Source organism: Mastigoproctus giganteus, chromosome 5 (assembly GCF_048544385.1).
Source record: "Mastigoproctus giganteus isolate SK-2022 chromosome 5, ASM4854438v1, whole genome shotgun sequence".
NCBI lineage: Eukaryota > Metazoa > Arthropoda > Arachnida > Uropygi > Thelyphonidae > Mastigoproctus > Mastigoproctus giganteus.
Window position 1 is genome coordinate 229004757 of NC_143579.1, and position 16665 is coordinate 229021421.

General features: G+C 35.2%; 1 protein-coding gene and 4 non-coding genes across 5 annotated transcripts in view; all 5 read left to right on the forward strand.

The window, feature by feature from the left end:
- RpS11 (ribosomal protein S11) overlaps nucleotides 1-16665 on the forward strand; it is a 36825-nt gene that overhangs the window by 18440 nt on the left and 1720 nt on the right. Inside the window, 1 exon segment of the mRNA XM_090373780.1 lies at nucleotides 3017-3222. Coding sequence (XP_090229906.1) covers nucleotides 3017-3222 — 206 coding nt within the window.
- Nucleotides 6631-6711, forward strand: LOC150086203 (small nucleolar RNA SNORD35). Its single transcript, XR_016547010.1, has one exon. It is a non-coding gene; the product is annotated as a small nucleolar RNA SNORD35 (small nucleolar RNA).
- LOC150086204 (small nucleolar RNA SNORD35) lies at nucleotides 8243-8323 on the forward strand. The gene has a single exon (XR_016547011.1). It is a non-coding gene; the product is annotated as a small nucleolar RNA SNORD35 (small nucleolar RNA).
- On the forward strand, nucleotides 9813-9896 carry LOC150086205 (small nucleolar RNA SNORD35). Its single transcript, XR_016547009.1, has one exon. It is a non-coding gene; the product is annotated as a small nucleolar RNA SNORD35 (small nucleolar RNA).
- On the forward strand, nucleotides 11966-12046 carry LOC150086206 (small nucleolar RNA SNORD35). The gene has a single exon (XR_016547012.1). It is a non-coding gene; the product is annotated as a small nucleolar RNA SNORD35 (small nucleolar RNA).

Below are 16665 nucleotides of genomic sequence, written 5' to 3' on the forward strand. Positions count from 1 at the left end.
TTAGTTTTCTTCGAAACAGCTGTTCACTCTGTACAAATCGCAAATCCGCCCTGCCATGGAATATTGTTCCCACATCTGGGATGGTGCCTCCAAAACCTCTCTCAGGCTTCTTTATTCCATTCAGAAGAGGGCAGTTAGGTTAATTAATGATTCATCTCTAACAGAGTCTCTCCACTCGCTTTCTCATAGATGTACTGTTTCTGCTGCATGCCTCTTCTACAGATACTTCCATGGGCACTGTTCTTCTGAATTGGCTTCTATAATTCCCGCTCTCTCTTTCAAAACAGTCCGAACATGTGCAGCCACCAGCCAACATCCATTTACTGTCCAACTTCAAACTCACAGAATCAACTTTTCATCTTCCTCGTTTATTCATTCAACTGCCGTTTTCTGGAACAACCTTCCTTCATACGTATTTCCTGAAAATTACAGTCTACAGAAGTTCAAATCCAATGTCAACAAATATCTTCTTTCGTCTTCTCAATCTCCAACCCAAGCACGGTACTAAGTACTATAGGTTCTAATACCTCTCGTGTTTGGGGTTTACATAAAAAAAGAATTTGAATAAATTCAAGGAAGAACTAGGCAACCTGTTGGAAAGTATGGACAGGGTCTGTTTGAGAGTTTCCTTGAAGTCATATTCATACAGCTCACTGCCTTCAATTTCAATGACATAGAGACTTTGTTCTCATTGAAGACCAGTGGCCAAGAGTTTGACCTTTTGCCATATATTCAGCTTATAAAAAAAAAATTAAAAATACCATTATCCACAGTTCTGCTTAAGTTGCTAATGTATTTTTAAATTGTATAGCATCACCAGAAAGGGCAAATCTGCCATACATTTAAATAACTGAAACATTGCCAAGGTTTCAGAGCTCACCAATAATTTATTATGGATCAGCTGGCATGTGATCTCTGTTAGCAAATGTAGGCTGAATTGTGATTAATGCATTTTGTTGTCTAAATGAACAGCCAAGCAGTACGTGGAAGTAAAACTTCCATTGATAAACATACTGTTGTGTATACCTTTAAACCCCAGAATTTGGCTCTGTTTTCCCTATTTAGTATGGTATAGTAGTGCAGGGGTATTTCATCTCAGTCGAAATCAAATGAAATTTATCCACTTTACCCAAGTTTGATTTTGTTTGTGGAAAGATTTTAACTAGTGTGTTGGAGTACGTATAGTTGTGTAGTATACACCGGTGCTCAAAGAAAGTGCTCCACCCCTTAAAATTGTAATTGTCGTCTAAATAACGTAAGTATATGACAGTATTTCTTACAGATTGCATCGGCTGTTACTTTCAGCTATATAAGCACGCTCTGCAAGAGTTGCAGTAGATGCCATGAAGAAAGAGTGCTAAATTGTTGCTTTACATGAGGAAGGGTGTTCTTCCCGTCATATTGCTTATAGTGTGTCTTGTAATCAGTTGACAGTGAGTAGATTTCTTTTCAAACTCCAGAATACTGGTTCTGCTGATGGGAAATAAAGGAACCGGATGCAAACTAGTCTCTATGCCAAAACAGGGCCGTGTTTTGAAGCACTTATGCATTAAAAACCATACAGCTTCTTTGTCTGAGCTGAAAAGAGAATGGGAAGAACATAACAGGAGTGGTAGCAAGTGCAGTAAGTCAGAAGATGCCTCTTCAAAAATGGACTTGTAGCCTGTCATCCTAAGAAGCCGCCCCTCGCACAAAAAATGAAATGGGTCTGGTTAATTTGGTATAAGGAGCGTGTCAAATGGACCCCCGAGCAGTGGAAGTCTGTTATTTTCTTGGATGTGAAGAAATTCAACCTGCATGACTCTGAAGGGAGACAAATGATTCTATAGATGTGAAGAATACCATCCAGGCTGTGTGGTATCTACAGTGAAATTCCATAAATGCCAGTGGATACCTGGCTATATTGGAAGGCAAATTGCTGCCAACCATTAGAGACCATTTCAACCTGACAAGTAACTGCATCTTTTAGGACAACTCTACTCCTTGTCATCGGGCAAAAAGTGTAAGTAGGCACTTCTGTGGTTACTTTAGCTTCATTTCTGCTTTAGAGGTTTGACAGTAATGTGTTTACATTTGTAAACACATTACTGAGTGGGTGAAATTATGGGTGAAAAAAATGGTTGGAAGAACAGTCCATTACAACTCTTAGCTGCAGGAAACAGCCCGGACATTAATCCGGGCTGTTTTCTATAGACAACTGTTGGTATCGTGTGGAATCTGCGGTTGCCAGGAAGAAACCAAAGACCCTTCATGAACTTCAGGCGCCATAATTCGTGTTTGGAACCACGAACTATCAGTTGATTATCTTCAGAAATTGATCCTGTCAATGCCTCGACGGTGTGCTGCTGTCATCAGGAACAGGGATTTATTTTCAACTAAATATTAGTTTGCACCTGGTGACCTTCTCATTTCAGCCCTAATTGTCTTTATACGACCAAAGCTGTTGTATAAAGGTTGCAAATACTCATTTTGGAATATTTTGTGAGCATGTGAAATATTACTTAGCTTTGCCTTAATTATTAATATAAATATCTTTTGTTTATATTTCTGTTTATGATGCTAGTCACTAATGTAACACACCATTGTGAAAAAGGGTTAGAAATGTTAAATTACTAGGTGATGCACTTTCTTTGAACACCAGTGTATATATTACTACTATAGTTGTTATGGGCACCAGCAGGATATTTTGCAAGGTGGTGCATCTGGGAATAAATTTTTTTCTTTGCCAAGTTTTTGAATACATGCAATATGTTATGTTTCAATAAATTAATTAAAATATTAAAAATTGTGTATTACTTCAAAAAAAGTATATTTACTTTTTTTTCAAAAGGCATAATTAGTTTATGATGAAAATATTCTTATCACGACGGTCTGCTGAAGGAAAGTTGTTGAAAATAGCCATCGGCATTCTCTGAAACTGGCCATACAATTTATTTTATTATTTATTTTTATTTTTTTATATATTTTTTTTCATCTCATAAACTGAATTTAACTTGGTTACATTTGTTTTAACTAGGCTATTGAAGGTACCTACATTGACAAAAAATGTCCATTCACTGGTGATGTTAGCATACGAGGTCGTATTTTGAGAGGTGTTATCATTAAGATGAAGATGCAGCGTACAATTGTCATCAGAAGGGACTATCTCCATTATGTTCGTAAATATAATAGATTTGAGAAGAGACACAAAAACATGTCTGTTCATTTATCACCTTGTTTCAGGTATGAAGGAGAAAGATTAAGATTTTTCCTTATTTTGCATTTATTTTTCAGTAAATTTTTTATACATATTTTGAATTAAGATCTATTTTATCAACATGACTGCTGTTGGGTATGTATATCTTGAATACTTCACTATGTCTAATTTTACCTTCATTTGTAACTGTATTCCATTCTATCAAAATAATAAGATAAATTTATTTGAAATATATTTTACTTAAGAACATAGTGGAATTTGCCAGTCAGTGCAGTTGGGAGGGCTTCCCAACTTCGTGCATTGAAACACTGCCTTGTTAATATAATTTAAATTGGCTGAGTTTTTGCATTAAAAGTGCCACAGAACAGTATGAAATAGTCTCTGAAACTAGTTAATTTAAAATTTTAATAAATTTTTAGAAATAGAAAATCTCTGAAACGAATGATGATTCTGTAGTCACGACGGTCTACTGAGCAGTGGTGCTGAAAATTGCCACTGGCATTTTCTGAAGTTTGAACAGAGATTTTTTTATATATACCGTATGTGTTTGTGTATTTATTTTGTGGCAATTGCTCTTAATATTGTTATCTGGTTTTTTAGTCTCTTCTGCTGTGTTTTTGTTTAGTGACAGCCTTCATCTTTCCTGATGTAGGAATGATGAAGTGAGTAGTTCTGTTATGTGCGTTCGAGTGTATTTACTTTAATGTAATGTGATATTTTGTACACAATAAAGCTGTGAACAAAATATTACATTACATTAAATCACTTAATGGCAACAATTCATGTGGTTTAAATAGTGTTCACACATGTAACTTTCTTCTCAACACATTAGTAACAGAGTTTTTCTGTTCCATAAATCAGCTAAAACAGAAAACTGCCTTATTGTTCCAAAACAGTTACATGAGTGTTATGAACAAGAGAAATGCTAAACTGTGTTAGAAGTACAGCAAATTACTATTGTCTTTGTAAGGCTAGACTTGGCAGAAATTCTACTCCTGTGTACCAAGCCAGTGTCCCTGCAAAAAGGTATTGGTTGTGAGTTCCGGTTTTTTCTGGTTTATTAGTCATTAAGTTGTGCTTGCTCTTTGGAGTGTATGGATGTGTATTTTCTTGGAACATAAGTTGTGCTTTTTCATTTCCGGAGGTGAATAAAAACACTTGAAAAACATAACCCGCAACATCCATCCTTTGGATGTTGCGGGTTATGTTTTTCTTTTTTTTTTTTTTTTTTTTTGGTTGGTTGTTTTGGTATGTAGAAGCAGAAAATTTTTAATTGGCTAAACAGGTTTCTCACAGAGTCTTCAAGAGTCTGTACCGTTAAGCACTTGTGAAAAATGTTGCATACGTGGGATGTTCAATAAATCTACCTGAGGTACTTCTAATAGTTATATTTCAATGATTCATGATTTATCGTGTTCCTACATATCTAAACTTGAATCTTTTAGAAATAAACAAGGAGTTACCTTTTATTCAGTGAGTAGGATTTCTTCTTTACCTAATCTCCTTATGAGAATAAATTATGAAATGATACATTGAAACAAAATTACATAATTTAATGTTCCTCACTATTGACACACGGACAGTCCAACACCTCATGATCACAGCGGTGAACCCCAGCCTAATCCCAGGAATATTAAACCCCCCGTGCAGCCTCTAGTGAAGGAGGACATTTTTTCATAAACACTAATTTGGAATATGAATAAAATACTATTAAAATGAGATAAAAATATGATAAAACAATGAAATTAAAAAATTCCTCACTGGAATACGAATAAAATGCGATAAAACAATGAAATTAAAGAATTCCTCCCTTGTTGTTTTATTCGTATTCCAGTGAGGAATTTTTTAATTTCATTGTTTTATCATACTTTTATCGCATTTTAATAGTATTTTATTTGTATTCAAAATTCGCATTTATTACAAAATGCCTTCCTTCACTAGAGGTTGCATGGGTGTTTTAATATTTTCGGGTTGGGGTTCACCGCTGTTGATCCTGAGGTGTGTTGGACTGTCTACGTGTCAATAGTGAGGAATACATTGAGTTTTAAATTATGTAATTTTGTTTCAACGTATCATTTCATAATTTATTCGCATAAGGAGATTTGGTAAAGAAGAAATCCTACTGACTGAATAAAAGGTAACGCCTTGTTTATTTCTAAAATATTAATAGAACGTAGGGGAAATTGAGCATATGTAAGCTCTCATTTATGTACTAAAGTTGAATCATACTAATTTTGATCCCACTGTGTTTTTAGGTTGTGCTGCTGTAACAGAAAGACGACACCTGTATCCAAATTATGGATTTGCTGAAATTGAAGCATTGTTCAGTCATTGGGTTGCTCCCCAAAGAAGGAAATGAGCCAAATGCCATTCATGAAAGGATGGTGGCTTTGTATGGCAATATACCTTCAATACACCTTCAGGGTACCAGGTGAAATTCTGGTCAAACAATTCAAGTGGGGTAAAGAATCCATCAAAAGTGATCTGCTTCCAGGAAGCCCTGTGACAGTGACAACTCCAGAAAAGTGCCAAGATGTGCTGAATAGCAAATTTATCTCTCTAGTCATATCCAAGGGAACAGTTATAACCATCTTCCATGAACATTTTGGGTTACTAAAGTCAGTACAAGGTGGGTCCCCAGATTTCTGACCCCTGTACAGAAGCAATTCAGAGTATGGTGTTGTGAGGAGAATTTAAGAGCTTTATGGAAGGGATCCTGAGACTGACCAAGAATCAATGGAATGGAAGCACGGGGATTCTCCCATGCCCAAAAAATTTGGATACAACCTTCAGGTAAGATTGTGGCCACCATTTTTTGGGATGCTGAGGGAATTTTGTACAATCCATACTTGGAACATAAGCAGTCATTGGGGAGTCATGCATCCCTACTGCACTTAAGGGATGTCGTAAAGGAAAAATTGCATGGAAAACTTTCCAGAGGTGTGCTGCTTCTTCAGGACAACGCACTAGTGCACAGGTTCTGTTGCTGCTGCTTTAAGAGACTGGTTTTACGAAACTTAACCATCCACCTCACAGTCTCGATCTGGCCCCAAGTGACTTTCCTGTTTTTGACACCTCAAGAAAAACGTACACGGAGATCACTTTGCTGATGATAATGAACTCTAAAGTCTGCTGTTTCTGCATTCTTTGATGGGCAGGCTAAAGAATTTTATTTTTCTGGTATTTCCTCATTACCAACAAAATGGAACAAGTGTGTTTAGGTTCAGGGGAGTTACATTGAAGAATAAAACTGGATTTTTGCCTCTGTCATTTCCTTCATGGGTGGGTAGATGATTTATTGAATGCCCTTTGTATTACTGGAAAAGTGCATGTTCCAGGTTAAATAATGAAAATGTTGCCCCAATTTTTATATTCATGAAAATTTAAACTAGTTTATTTAAATTTTAATAAATTTATAAATAGAAAATCTCTGGTGCTAATGATGATTCTGTAGTCACGACGGTCTACTGAATAGTGGTGCTGAAACTGCCACTGGCATTTGCTGAAGTTTGAACAGTTTTTTTTTTTTTTTTTTTTTTGTGTATGTGTGTGTGTATTTCAAGGACTTGCACAGTGTAGTTAAAATGTACTGAAATTGTAGTGTTTTAGACAGCTCAGTAATATTGTCCTTCTTTCTTTTTTAGTACTATCAACAAAATCATTGATACTTAAACTATTTTTCATGTTGTCATTTATGGGAGATTTTATAGATTAAAGTAATTTTGACAGATTTATCATTGTGACTTGGTGACAATTCTACTCCTGTGTACCAAGCCAATTTAATAATAAAATATGGAATACAAAAAAGGGGGGTGAACCATCCAGTACTATGAATGAATAACAACAAAGAGAAATTGTAATATTTAATGTAATATTTGCTCTACTAGTTGTACTTTGCTAGTCAGCACAGCTGTGAAGGTTTCACACATTGGAACACTATGCCATGTTAATATAATTTAAATTGGCTGAGTTTTGCATTAAAAGTGCCACAGAAGAGTGAATAGTCTTTGAAACTAGTTAATTTAAAATTTTAATCAATTTTTAGAAATAGAAAGTCTCTGGAACCAATGATGATTCTGTAGTCACGACGGTCTACTGAGCAGTGGTGCTGAAAATTGCCACTGGCATTTTCTGAAGTTTGAACAGAGATTTTTTGTGTGTGTGTGCATGTTTATTTAGTGGCACTTACTCTTAATATTGTTATCTGCTTTGTTAGTATCTTGTGCTGTGTGCAGTTAGAGGCAGCCTTTGTCTTTTCTGATGTAGGAAAGATGAAGTAAGTAGTTCTGGTGTGTGTGAGTTTACTTACTTTAATGTTACTATCTTTTACACAATAAAATTCACTTGATAGCAACAATTCATGTGGTTTAAGTAGTGTTCACACATTTAACTTTCTTCTCAACACATTAGTAACAAGTGTTTTTTTTGTTCTGTAAATCAGTTAAAACAGAAAGCTGCCCTTTTGTTTCAAACCAGTTGCATGAGTGCTGTGAACAAAAGAAATGCTAAACCATGTTAGAAATAGAGCAAATTCCTGTTGTCTTAGTAAGGCCAGACCAGACTTGGTGGCAGTTCTACTCCTAAGCACCAAGCCAATTTAAAAATAAAATATGGAAACAAAAAAAAAAAAAAAAAAACACCTCCAGCAGTTGAATGCACAGCAAGAGGTGTGTTGCTGAAAACTTGACAGAAAGAACTGGAACTTACGTCTTCTTCGCGGGGACATTGGCATATGCGAGCCCAAAAGTGCCAGTGTCCCTGCAAAAAGGTACTGGTTGTGAGTTCCCAGTTTGTTTTTGTTGTTGTTGTTTTAGGCATGTAGAAGCAGAGAATTTTTCATTGGCTAAACAGGTTTCTAAAGTCTTCAAAAGTCTGTACAGTTGGACACTTGTAGAAAATGTTGCATATTATTGGAGAAGTGCATGTTCCGGGTTAAATAATGAAAATATTGCCCTAATTTTTATATTTATGTTTTATAAATTTATTAAAATTTAAATAAACTAGTTTATTTAAATTTTAATAAATTTATAAATAGAAAATCTCTGGTGCTAATGATGATTCTGTAGTCACGACGGTCTACTGAATAGTGGTGTTGAAACTGCCACTGGCATTTGCTGAAGTTTGAACAGAGGTTTTTTTTTTTTTTCATGTATATTTGAAATACTTACACAGTGTAGTTAAAATGTACTGAAATTGTAGTGTTTCAGACAGCTCAGTAATATTGTCATTCTTCTTTCTTTTTTAGTACTATCAACAAAATCATTGATACTTCGGCTATTTTTCATGTTGTCGTTTTTGGGAGGTTTTATAGATTAAAGTAAATTTGACAGATTTATCATTCTGACTTGGTGACAATTCTACTCCTATGTACCAAGCCAATTTAAAAATAAAATATGGAATACAAAAAAGGGGGGGATGAACCATCCAGTAGTATGAATGAACAACAAAGAGGTGTATTGCTGAAAACTTCACAGAAAGAACTTGAACTTAATGTAATATTTGCTCTACTAGTTGTACTTTGCTAGTCAGCACAGCTGTGAAGGCTTCACACATTGAAACACTATGCCATGTCAATATAATTTAAATTGGCTGAGTTCTGCATTAAAAGTGCTACAGAAGAGTGAAATAGTCTTAGAAACTAGTTAATTTAAAATTTTAATCAATTTTTAGAAATAGAAAGTCTCTGGAACCAATGATGATTCTGTAGTCACGACGGTCTACTGAGCAGTGGTGCTGAAAATTGCCACTGGCATTTTCTGAAGTTTGAACAGAGATTTTTTTTTGTGTGTGTGCATGTTTATTTAGTGGCACTTACTCTTAATATTGTTATCTGCTGTGTGCAGTTAGTGGCAGCCTTTGTCTTTTCTGATCTAGGAAAGATGAAGTAAGTAGTTCTGGTATGTGTGTGAGTTTACTTACTTTGATGTTACTATCTTTTACACAATAAAATTCGCTTGATAGCAACAATTCGTGTGGTTTAAGTGGTGTTAACACATGTAACTTTCTTCTCAACACATTAGTAACAAATGTTTTTTTGTTCTGTAAATCAGTTAAAACAGAAAGCTGCCCTTTTGTTTCAAACCAGTTGCATGAGTGCTGTGATCAAAAGAAATGCTAAACCATGTTAGAAATAGAGCAAATTCCTGTTGTCTTAGTAAGGCCAGACCAGACTTGGTGGCAGTTCTACTCCTATGCACCAAGCCAATTTAAAAATAAAATATGGAAAAAAAAAAAAAAACACCTTCAGCAGTTGAATGCACAGCAAGAGGTCTGTTGCTGAAAACTTGACAGAAAGAACTGGAACTTAACGTCTTCTTCACAGGGACATTGTCATATGCAAGCCCAAAAGTGCCAGTGTCACTGCAAAAAGGTACTGGTTGTGAGTTCCCAGTTTGTTTTTGTTGTTGTGTTAGGCATGTAGAAGTAGAGAATTTTTCATTGGCTAAACAGGTTTCAAAAGTCTGTACAGTTGGACACTTGTGGAAAATGTTGCATATTATTGGAGAAGTGCATGTTCCAGGTTAAATAATGAAAATATTGCCCTAATTTTTATATTTATGAAAATTTAAACTAGTTTATTTAAATTTTAATAAATTTATAGATAGAAAATCTCTGGTGCTAATGATGATTCTGTAGTCACGACGGTCTACTGATGAATAGTGGTGCTGAAACTGCCACTAGCATTTGCTGAAGTTTGAACAGTTTGCTTCTCTCTCTCTTTTTTTTTTTTTTTTTTTTTAATGTGTTTATTTGGTAGTACTCCTTCCCTCAGCATGAATTGTTGAGGAGGCTTCCATCCTGCAGTGGGTTGATAATGACTGCAGTTTACCTTTATCTTTGCCTTTTTTTACCCTTAATATAGTTAACCACTTTTTTTTAATTTAATTTAATCATTGAGTTTATAGCTTGTCCTTTAACTCTTATTAGTGAATGTACTGAAATTGTAGTATTTAAGACAATGAAGTAATTTTGTCATGCTTCAGTTATTTCTCAGGTTGCAATTTTTTGGAGGTTTTATAGATTGAAGTAGATTGGAAGATTTGTTATTGTGGAAACAATTATTACAGAAACAACTAAGATAAGGCATTTATTTATCTAGTGGGAGAGGGAAAACAAGTAATTCGAAACTTTAAGCACAGCATCAATGGTTGTCCAGTAACATATCATTCTCATGCAAAAACTGTGGTGGAGCACTTGACAGGTTCTTGTACCCAATTTATATACGGAAACTGTTAGAGTAAAAAGAGGCCGCCGTAGCATAGTGGTCAAGTGTGCAGGTGCATAAGCACACGTGCCTTGAATGGCTGGGGTTTAAGCCCGTGACTGTAAAGTGTGCCTATATTTAGGAGAGTAAAAAAAATTTCTGAATTTTAATCATCGAGTAATGGTTAATGTGGGAACATAATTTGCAGGGAGAACCTGTAACGTACCTGCACACCACTTTTGGGTTAAATGATGAAAAGTTAAACTAGTTTATTTAAATTTTAATAAATTTTTAGAAATAGAAATCTCTGTGGTTAATAATGATTCCGTTGTCGCATTGGTTTACTGATTAGTGGTGCTGAAATTTGAGCAGATAATTTTATTTTTTATTTTTTTGTGTGTGTGTGTTTATTTGGTAGGGCTTACTCTTAACATGGTTATCTGATTTTTTTTTATATTAATTAGTCTTTGAATTGTCTATAACATTTTTCTTATTTATTATAGCTAGTTATTTTAAGCTGTATCAATGAATGTAGTGAAATTATAACATTTCAGACAATAAATAATTTTTCAATATTTGAGAAATACATTTGAAGGAGAATTCCAGACAACAGAAAGGATAAATGAGGAAGACAAAAAAAATTGGTTTTGTCAGTTCCTTTGTGAATTCCTTTTCTATGGAGCTTGGAGTTGGGTAATGAATGGACCGTTAACCAGATGGAAAGAGAGTGGTGGACTTCGGGCCGTTCTAGAAGAATGCCTGGATAAGTCCATAGAAAAGGAAATGAGCACAATAACACCACTACCAGGAATTAATAGAAACTGTTCCATGACACTTTGAAGCAGTTATTATGGCCAAATGTGGATCAATGCAGTTAATATCATTGAATAAATATATTTTTGTTCATAACTACAGACCTTTTAATAGGTCATTAATTGATTATCCTCTTTGAATAGTCAATAGCTGTTTAGAAGAAAAAGTAATGGTGGGAGTGAGAAGGGAAATCCAGTTTTGTGTTGTGCATGCAGAGAAGCAATATTTATGGTGTGCATATGCCAAGAGAGATTATAAGGCAGGATAATCCCTAACAGAGATGCATGATCTTGTCTAGAAATTGTCGTCAAAGGTGAGTATTGAAGCAGTAGCAGTAGCCTTTTTTGCGAGAAATAAGACAGGACTGAGTTTTAGAATTGAAATTAACCAAATTTTCTCCATCCACTTGAATTACCTGGAGATTTGCGTTGTGTTGAATGTGGATATTCAACAAGTTGGAGCTGGCGTGCAGGGCAGGGTGTCTCAAACTGGAATGTGTGCTAGTATCCTAGATTTACTTGAAAAAAAATATACCTTTGTGGGTGAAAATTTCTCAGGCAGAATAATTGAATTTTCTTTGTCACAAATCATCGTGGAGTCCTTGGAAAATACCGAAGGATTTGGGCACTTTATTTTTATGTTCAACGTGTGGAAAGCATCAAACTCCTGGGTTAATAAATTAATAGTGATACAAAAAATGCCAATAGTTTAAGAATTTGAATAAGTTCATTGTAGAAGAAAAAATCCTCTGCAGCTGATGATGATTCTGTAGTCACGATGGTCTGCTGAATAGTGATGCTGAAAATTGCCAATGGCGTTTCTGAAGCAGGTCAGAGAATTTTGTTTTAATGTATATTTAATTAATTTTTAGGAGCAATTTAACTATTTGGGTTTGAGAAGTTTTTCTGGTGGGGCAGGGGATATTAACTATAGTTCAACAGGTTTGCTACTAACTTTTTGTGCACTGTTTTCTGAATTTCTGCTCTTTTGTAATTTTTCAAAAGGTGTTTCATGGACAAATAAAGCATTTTAACTTATGAATTTGAATTCCAGCAAATTTCTGCTGCTGTATACCCCCCAGATCAGACAACTTGTGTAAATAGAGATCATCATCATCATCAGCCATTTTCAATCCACTGCAGGATGAAGGCCTCTCCAGCAACTTTCCAGTTCCTTCTGTTTTGAGCACTGGCCATCCATTTACTACTCAAAAACTCATGAATTTCATCTATCCATCTCCGCCTTTGTCTTCCGGGTTTTCTTCTAGCTCTTCTTGGGTACCATTCTGTTATTTTCTTAGTCCATCTGTCATCATGTCTTCGAGCTATGTGTCCTGCCCAAGACCATTTTAGTTCTTTAGTTTTGATAAGAATGTCCTTTACTTGAGTTTGTTGCCTAATCCATGTGTTTCTCTTCTTATCTAACAGTCTGATTCCCAAATAATTCGTTCCATTCTTCGCTGTGTAATTCTCAGCTTCTCTTCCATTCTTTTGGTGAGTGCCCAAGTTTCACTTCCATAAGTCATGGTGGGGAGTATACATTGGTTCATTATTTTACGTTTCAGACAAACTGGGATATTGCTCTTTAGTATGTGACTATATTTCCTGAATGCTATCCATCCAAAATTTATTCTTCTCTTGACTTCCAGCCATTTATCATTATTACAGCTAATAACTTGTCCCAGATAAGTATATGACTCCACCTTTTCAATTACTGCTCCTTCAATCATTATTTCCCTTTCCGTGGCATACTTGTTCATCATTACTTTTGTTTTAGCCATATTCATCTTTAGTCCAAAATCCTTACTAACTGTGCATAACTGATTAAGATTTTCCTCTAATTCTTTGGGATCGTGGCTTATGACCACAATGTCATCTGCAAATCGTAAATGGTTTAGGTACTCTCCGTTCACATTGACTCCTTTCTGCGACCAGTCTAATCTTCTGAAAGCTTCCTCAAGGGCAGCAGTAAACAGCTTCGGAGATATTGTGTCTCCTTGTCGAACTCCTTTCTCGATTTTAAATTTGCTACTGTCTTTGTCTAGTCTAATAAAGGTTGTAGCACTCATGTATTTTCTTCAAAATCATAATATATAGGGTATCTATGCCTTGTCTTTCCAGTGCCCAAAACATTGCCTTATGCTGTATGGAGTCAAATGCCTTTTCATAATCCACAAATGCCAGGCATAATGGTGTTTTATATTCATTTGCTTTCTCCATTAGCCGTGATATTACGTGAAGGTGATCCATAGTTGAGAATCCTGTCCTAAAGCCAGCTTGCTCTTTCGGTTGATTCTCATCAAGTATTCTTTCTAATCTGTTAGTAATGACCCTTGTGAACAACTTGTAGATATGGGATAACAAGCTAATTGGTCTATAATTTCCAATTTCTGATTTATCTCCTTTCTTATGCAGCAAAACTATGATTGCATTATTCCACTGCTTAGGCATCACACCTTTTCTAATGCACTTTGTGAAGAGCCTTGCCAGTTTTTGTGTTATGTCTCTTCCTCCCAATTTTAACAACTCTACAGTAACTTCATCTTCCCCCGGGGCTTTCCGATTCTTCATTTTCTTCAATGCATGTTCTATCTCATCAGGAAGAATATCGGGTATGTCGTATGTGTTGCTACTTTGCAATCCATCTTCCCCACTGCTGGTATCATTCCCTCGCTGCTTGTATAATTCCCTATAGTAGTCTTCTGCTATTTGAATTATGCCTTCTCTGCTGTTTATAATTACACCATCGCTATTCTTCAGTTTCAGTATCATTTGTCTTTCTGTATTACTGCTCATGGCTGCTGATTTAAATCCTTTGTTTTCCCTTAATGCTTGTTCTACTTTTCTTGTGTTAAATCTTCTTATGTCCTCTCTGAGTCTCTTTCTAATGGCTTTGCATAACTCAGTATACTCAATTTTCTCCCTGTCAGTGTTTTTCTTGCTCTTCATTTGTCGTCTTTGGTTCATCATGACAAGTGTTTCTTGACTAATTTTTTCTTCTTTGGATTTCTGTTTCCCTATAGGTTTCTTGGGCTTTATCACTTTCAGAAAGTTGTAATATTCCTCGTCGATATCTTGGTCCTGAGCAGTCTGCAGAAGCTCAAACTTGTTCTTAAGTTCCAGTACATACTGCTTTTTCTCCTCCTCAGTTATTTCAAAGACCTTTGTATTATTTACTCGAGTCAGTTTTTTCCTTTCCTTTCCTACATCTATATCAAGTGTACATCTTACCATTCTGTGATCACTTCCAACATTTACCTTATTCAGGACGGTAACATCATTCACAATATATCTTCTGTTAGTGAGGATGAAGTCAATTTCATTAGTTGTTAATCCATTTGGACTCTTCCATGTCCACTTTCTGTTCGCCCTTTTCTTGAAAAAAGTGTTCATTACTGACATTCCTTGAGATTCTGCAAATTCCACAAGTCTTTCACCTCTTTTATTTCTTTCACCAATTCCAAAATTTCCTATAGTTCCTCTTTCTGCGCTGTTTTGCCTTTTTCCAACCTTAGCATTGAAGTCCCCCATAATAATAGTGTAGTGTGTTTTCTGCTCATCTAGAAGATTTTCAATTTCAGTGTACATTTCTTCAACCTCTTCATCATCATGGCTCGATGTTGGTGCATAAATCATTATAATCTTTAGCTTGTACCTCTTAGAAATCTTGAGTATTAGTCTTGACCCCTTGGTGATGTACTTTTGAATTCCAAAATGTTGTTTTTAAAATCTTTATGGACCAGAAACCCAACTCCACCTTCACTCCTTTCACTGTTTCCATTGGTGTACAGCAGATTTCCACTTGATAAACTTATAAGTGATTCATTTCTTCTTCTTGTTTCAGCCAAACCGATGATATTCCAATTCACATTTTCTAATTCCTTTTCCAGCTCTAATATCCTGTCTTCGCCGATGAGTGATCGTACGTTATAACAGGCCAAGTTCAATTTCCGTGCATGGCAGCCTGGTTGTACCCAGAGATTCTTAGCACCCTCTGCTTCCACTCTGATCCTCTCGCTGCCGTAAGAGGGAGAGTGAAAGCTGCTGGGGACTGAGCAGAGATAAACAGAGATAAGAGATGGCAATCCTTGGTCAGTGTTGAAAATATCTGTCCACAAATATAAGTTGATCTGAATCTGCACACAAATAGGAGAGCAGCATTTTTGGCAAAATCTTGCTTATTAACAATTTCAAAAAAATTTGTAAATCTGTTTCAACTGATATGGTGAAATATCCCCTGCATTACAGAGTTACCTGATTAGACAAATTCTCAGTTAGCTTTCATTTGTGTGGTGTTCGTGTTAGAAATTTCTGATCAAATTTTTGCAGGAAAATTTGCTGTTCTGTTTTCCAAAGTGGAAAGGTGCTTAATAAAACAATCTTCCTGTTCAAATTGTTAAAAATGACAAATTATTCTGATACTACTTTTATCACTGTCCTTGAATTCTTTTGTGTGTGCGTGAGAGAGAGAGAATCATCAGCTGTTTTTTTTTTTTTTTTTTTTTTTTTTATTCAGATACCCAGTATACAGCAACATCTTGCATTTTGATTGTGGTTGCTGCCAGTTTATACAGTAGACTCTCGATTTGCTGGGATAGATGGTAAAAAACAAATCCCGAATAATTGATTTCCCGGTTAATCCCAAAATACAAAAGTCCCCGACATATGTAAGAGATACATTCCAGGACCTTTTACTTCATTGAGTTTTACCTAACTCGGGAATGACTAAAACATATTGTTACTATATTATTATTGACAAATCTGAATTCCGCGCAATACTTGTTAATGTTTGGCCATTTTGGTACTTCCTTGGAGATTTAACAGATGCATCGTTTTCAAACTTTTGAATAATTTCAAGTTTTTGTTGCATTTTAACTGAAAATGCAACTCTTTTGCGTTTACCCATCATTTTTCGTGATTTCTAAACAAACAAACAAAAATTTACTATGAAAAAACATCCCTGAGATAAATAACAAAACAAAATTTGTCCTTTTGCACTGCAACGGAATACAACAATCGACGCGATGCACTAAATCAAACTAAACATTTGGTTTTTTTTTTTTTTTTTTTTTTTGCAAAATATCTGTTTATACCTATTCTAGTTATTACTTGAATTTTTTTATTTTTAATTTGGAGGAGTCTTGAAGTGTCCCGGTTAATCGAGAGTCTGCTGTATTTATATTTAACCTTCAGAATGTCCATTTAATTTTTTTAATTTAAGAAAAATATTTTATAATTTGATTAAATTTTTATTATAATGATAAAATTTGTCTGTTAGGTAGATATTTCTAGTGATCAAGACTAATGACAGCCTAATTCAAATGCCCTAGTGGGCCATTTGATGGTGCATGAGCCATAGGTTGGTTATCCTCTATTCAAGACAATTCAATTTGCATATGGCAATTGTATGAAAATTGCCCTTACACTTTCCAACAGCACTTCATGTTGCAAAG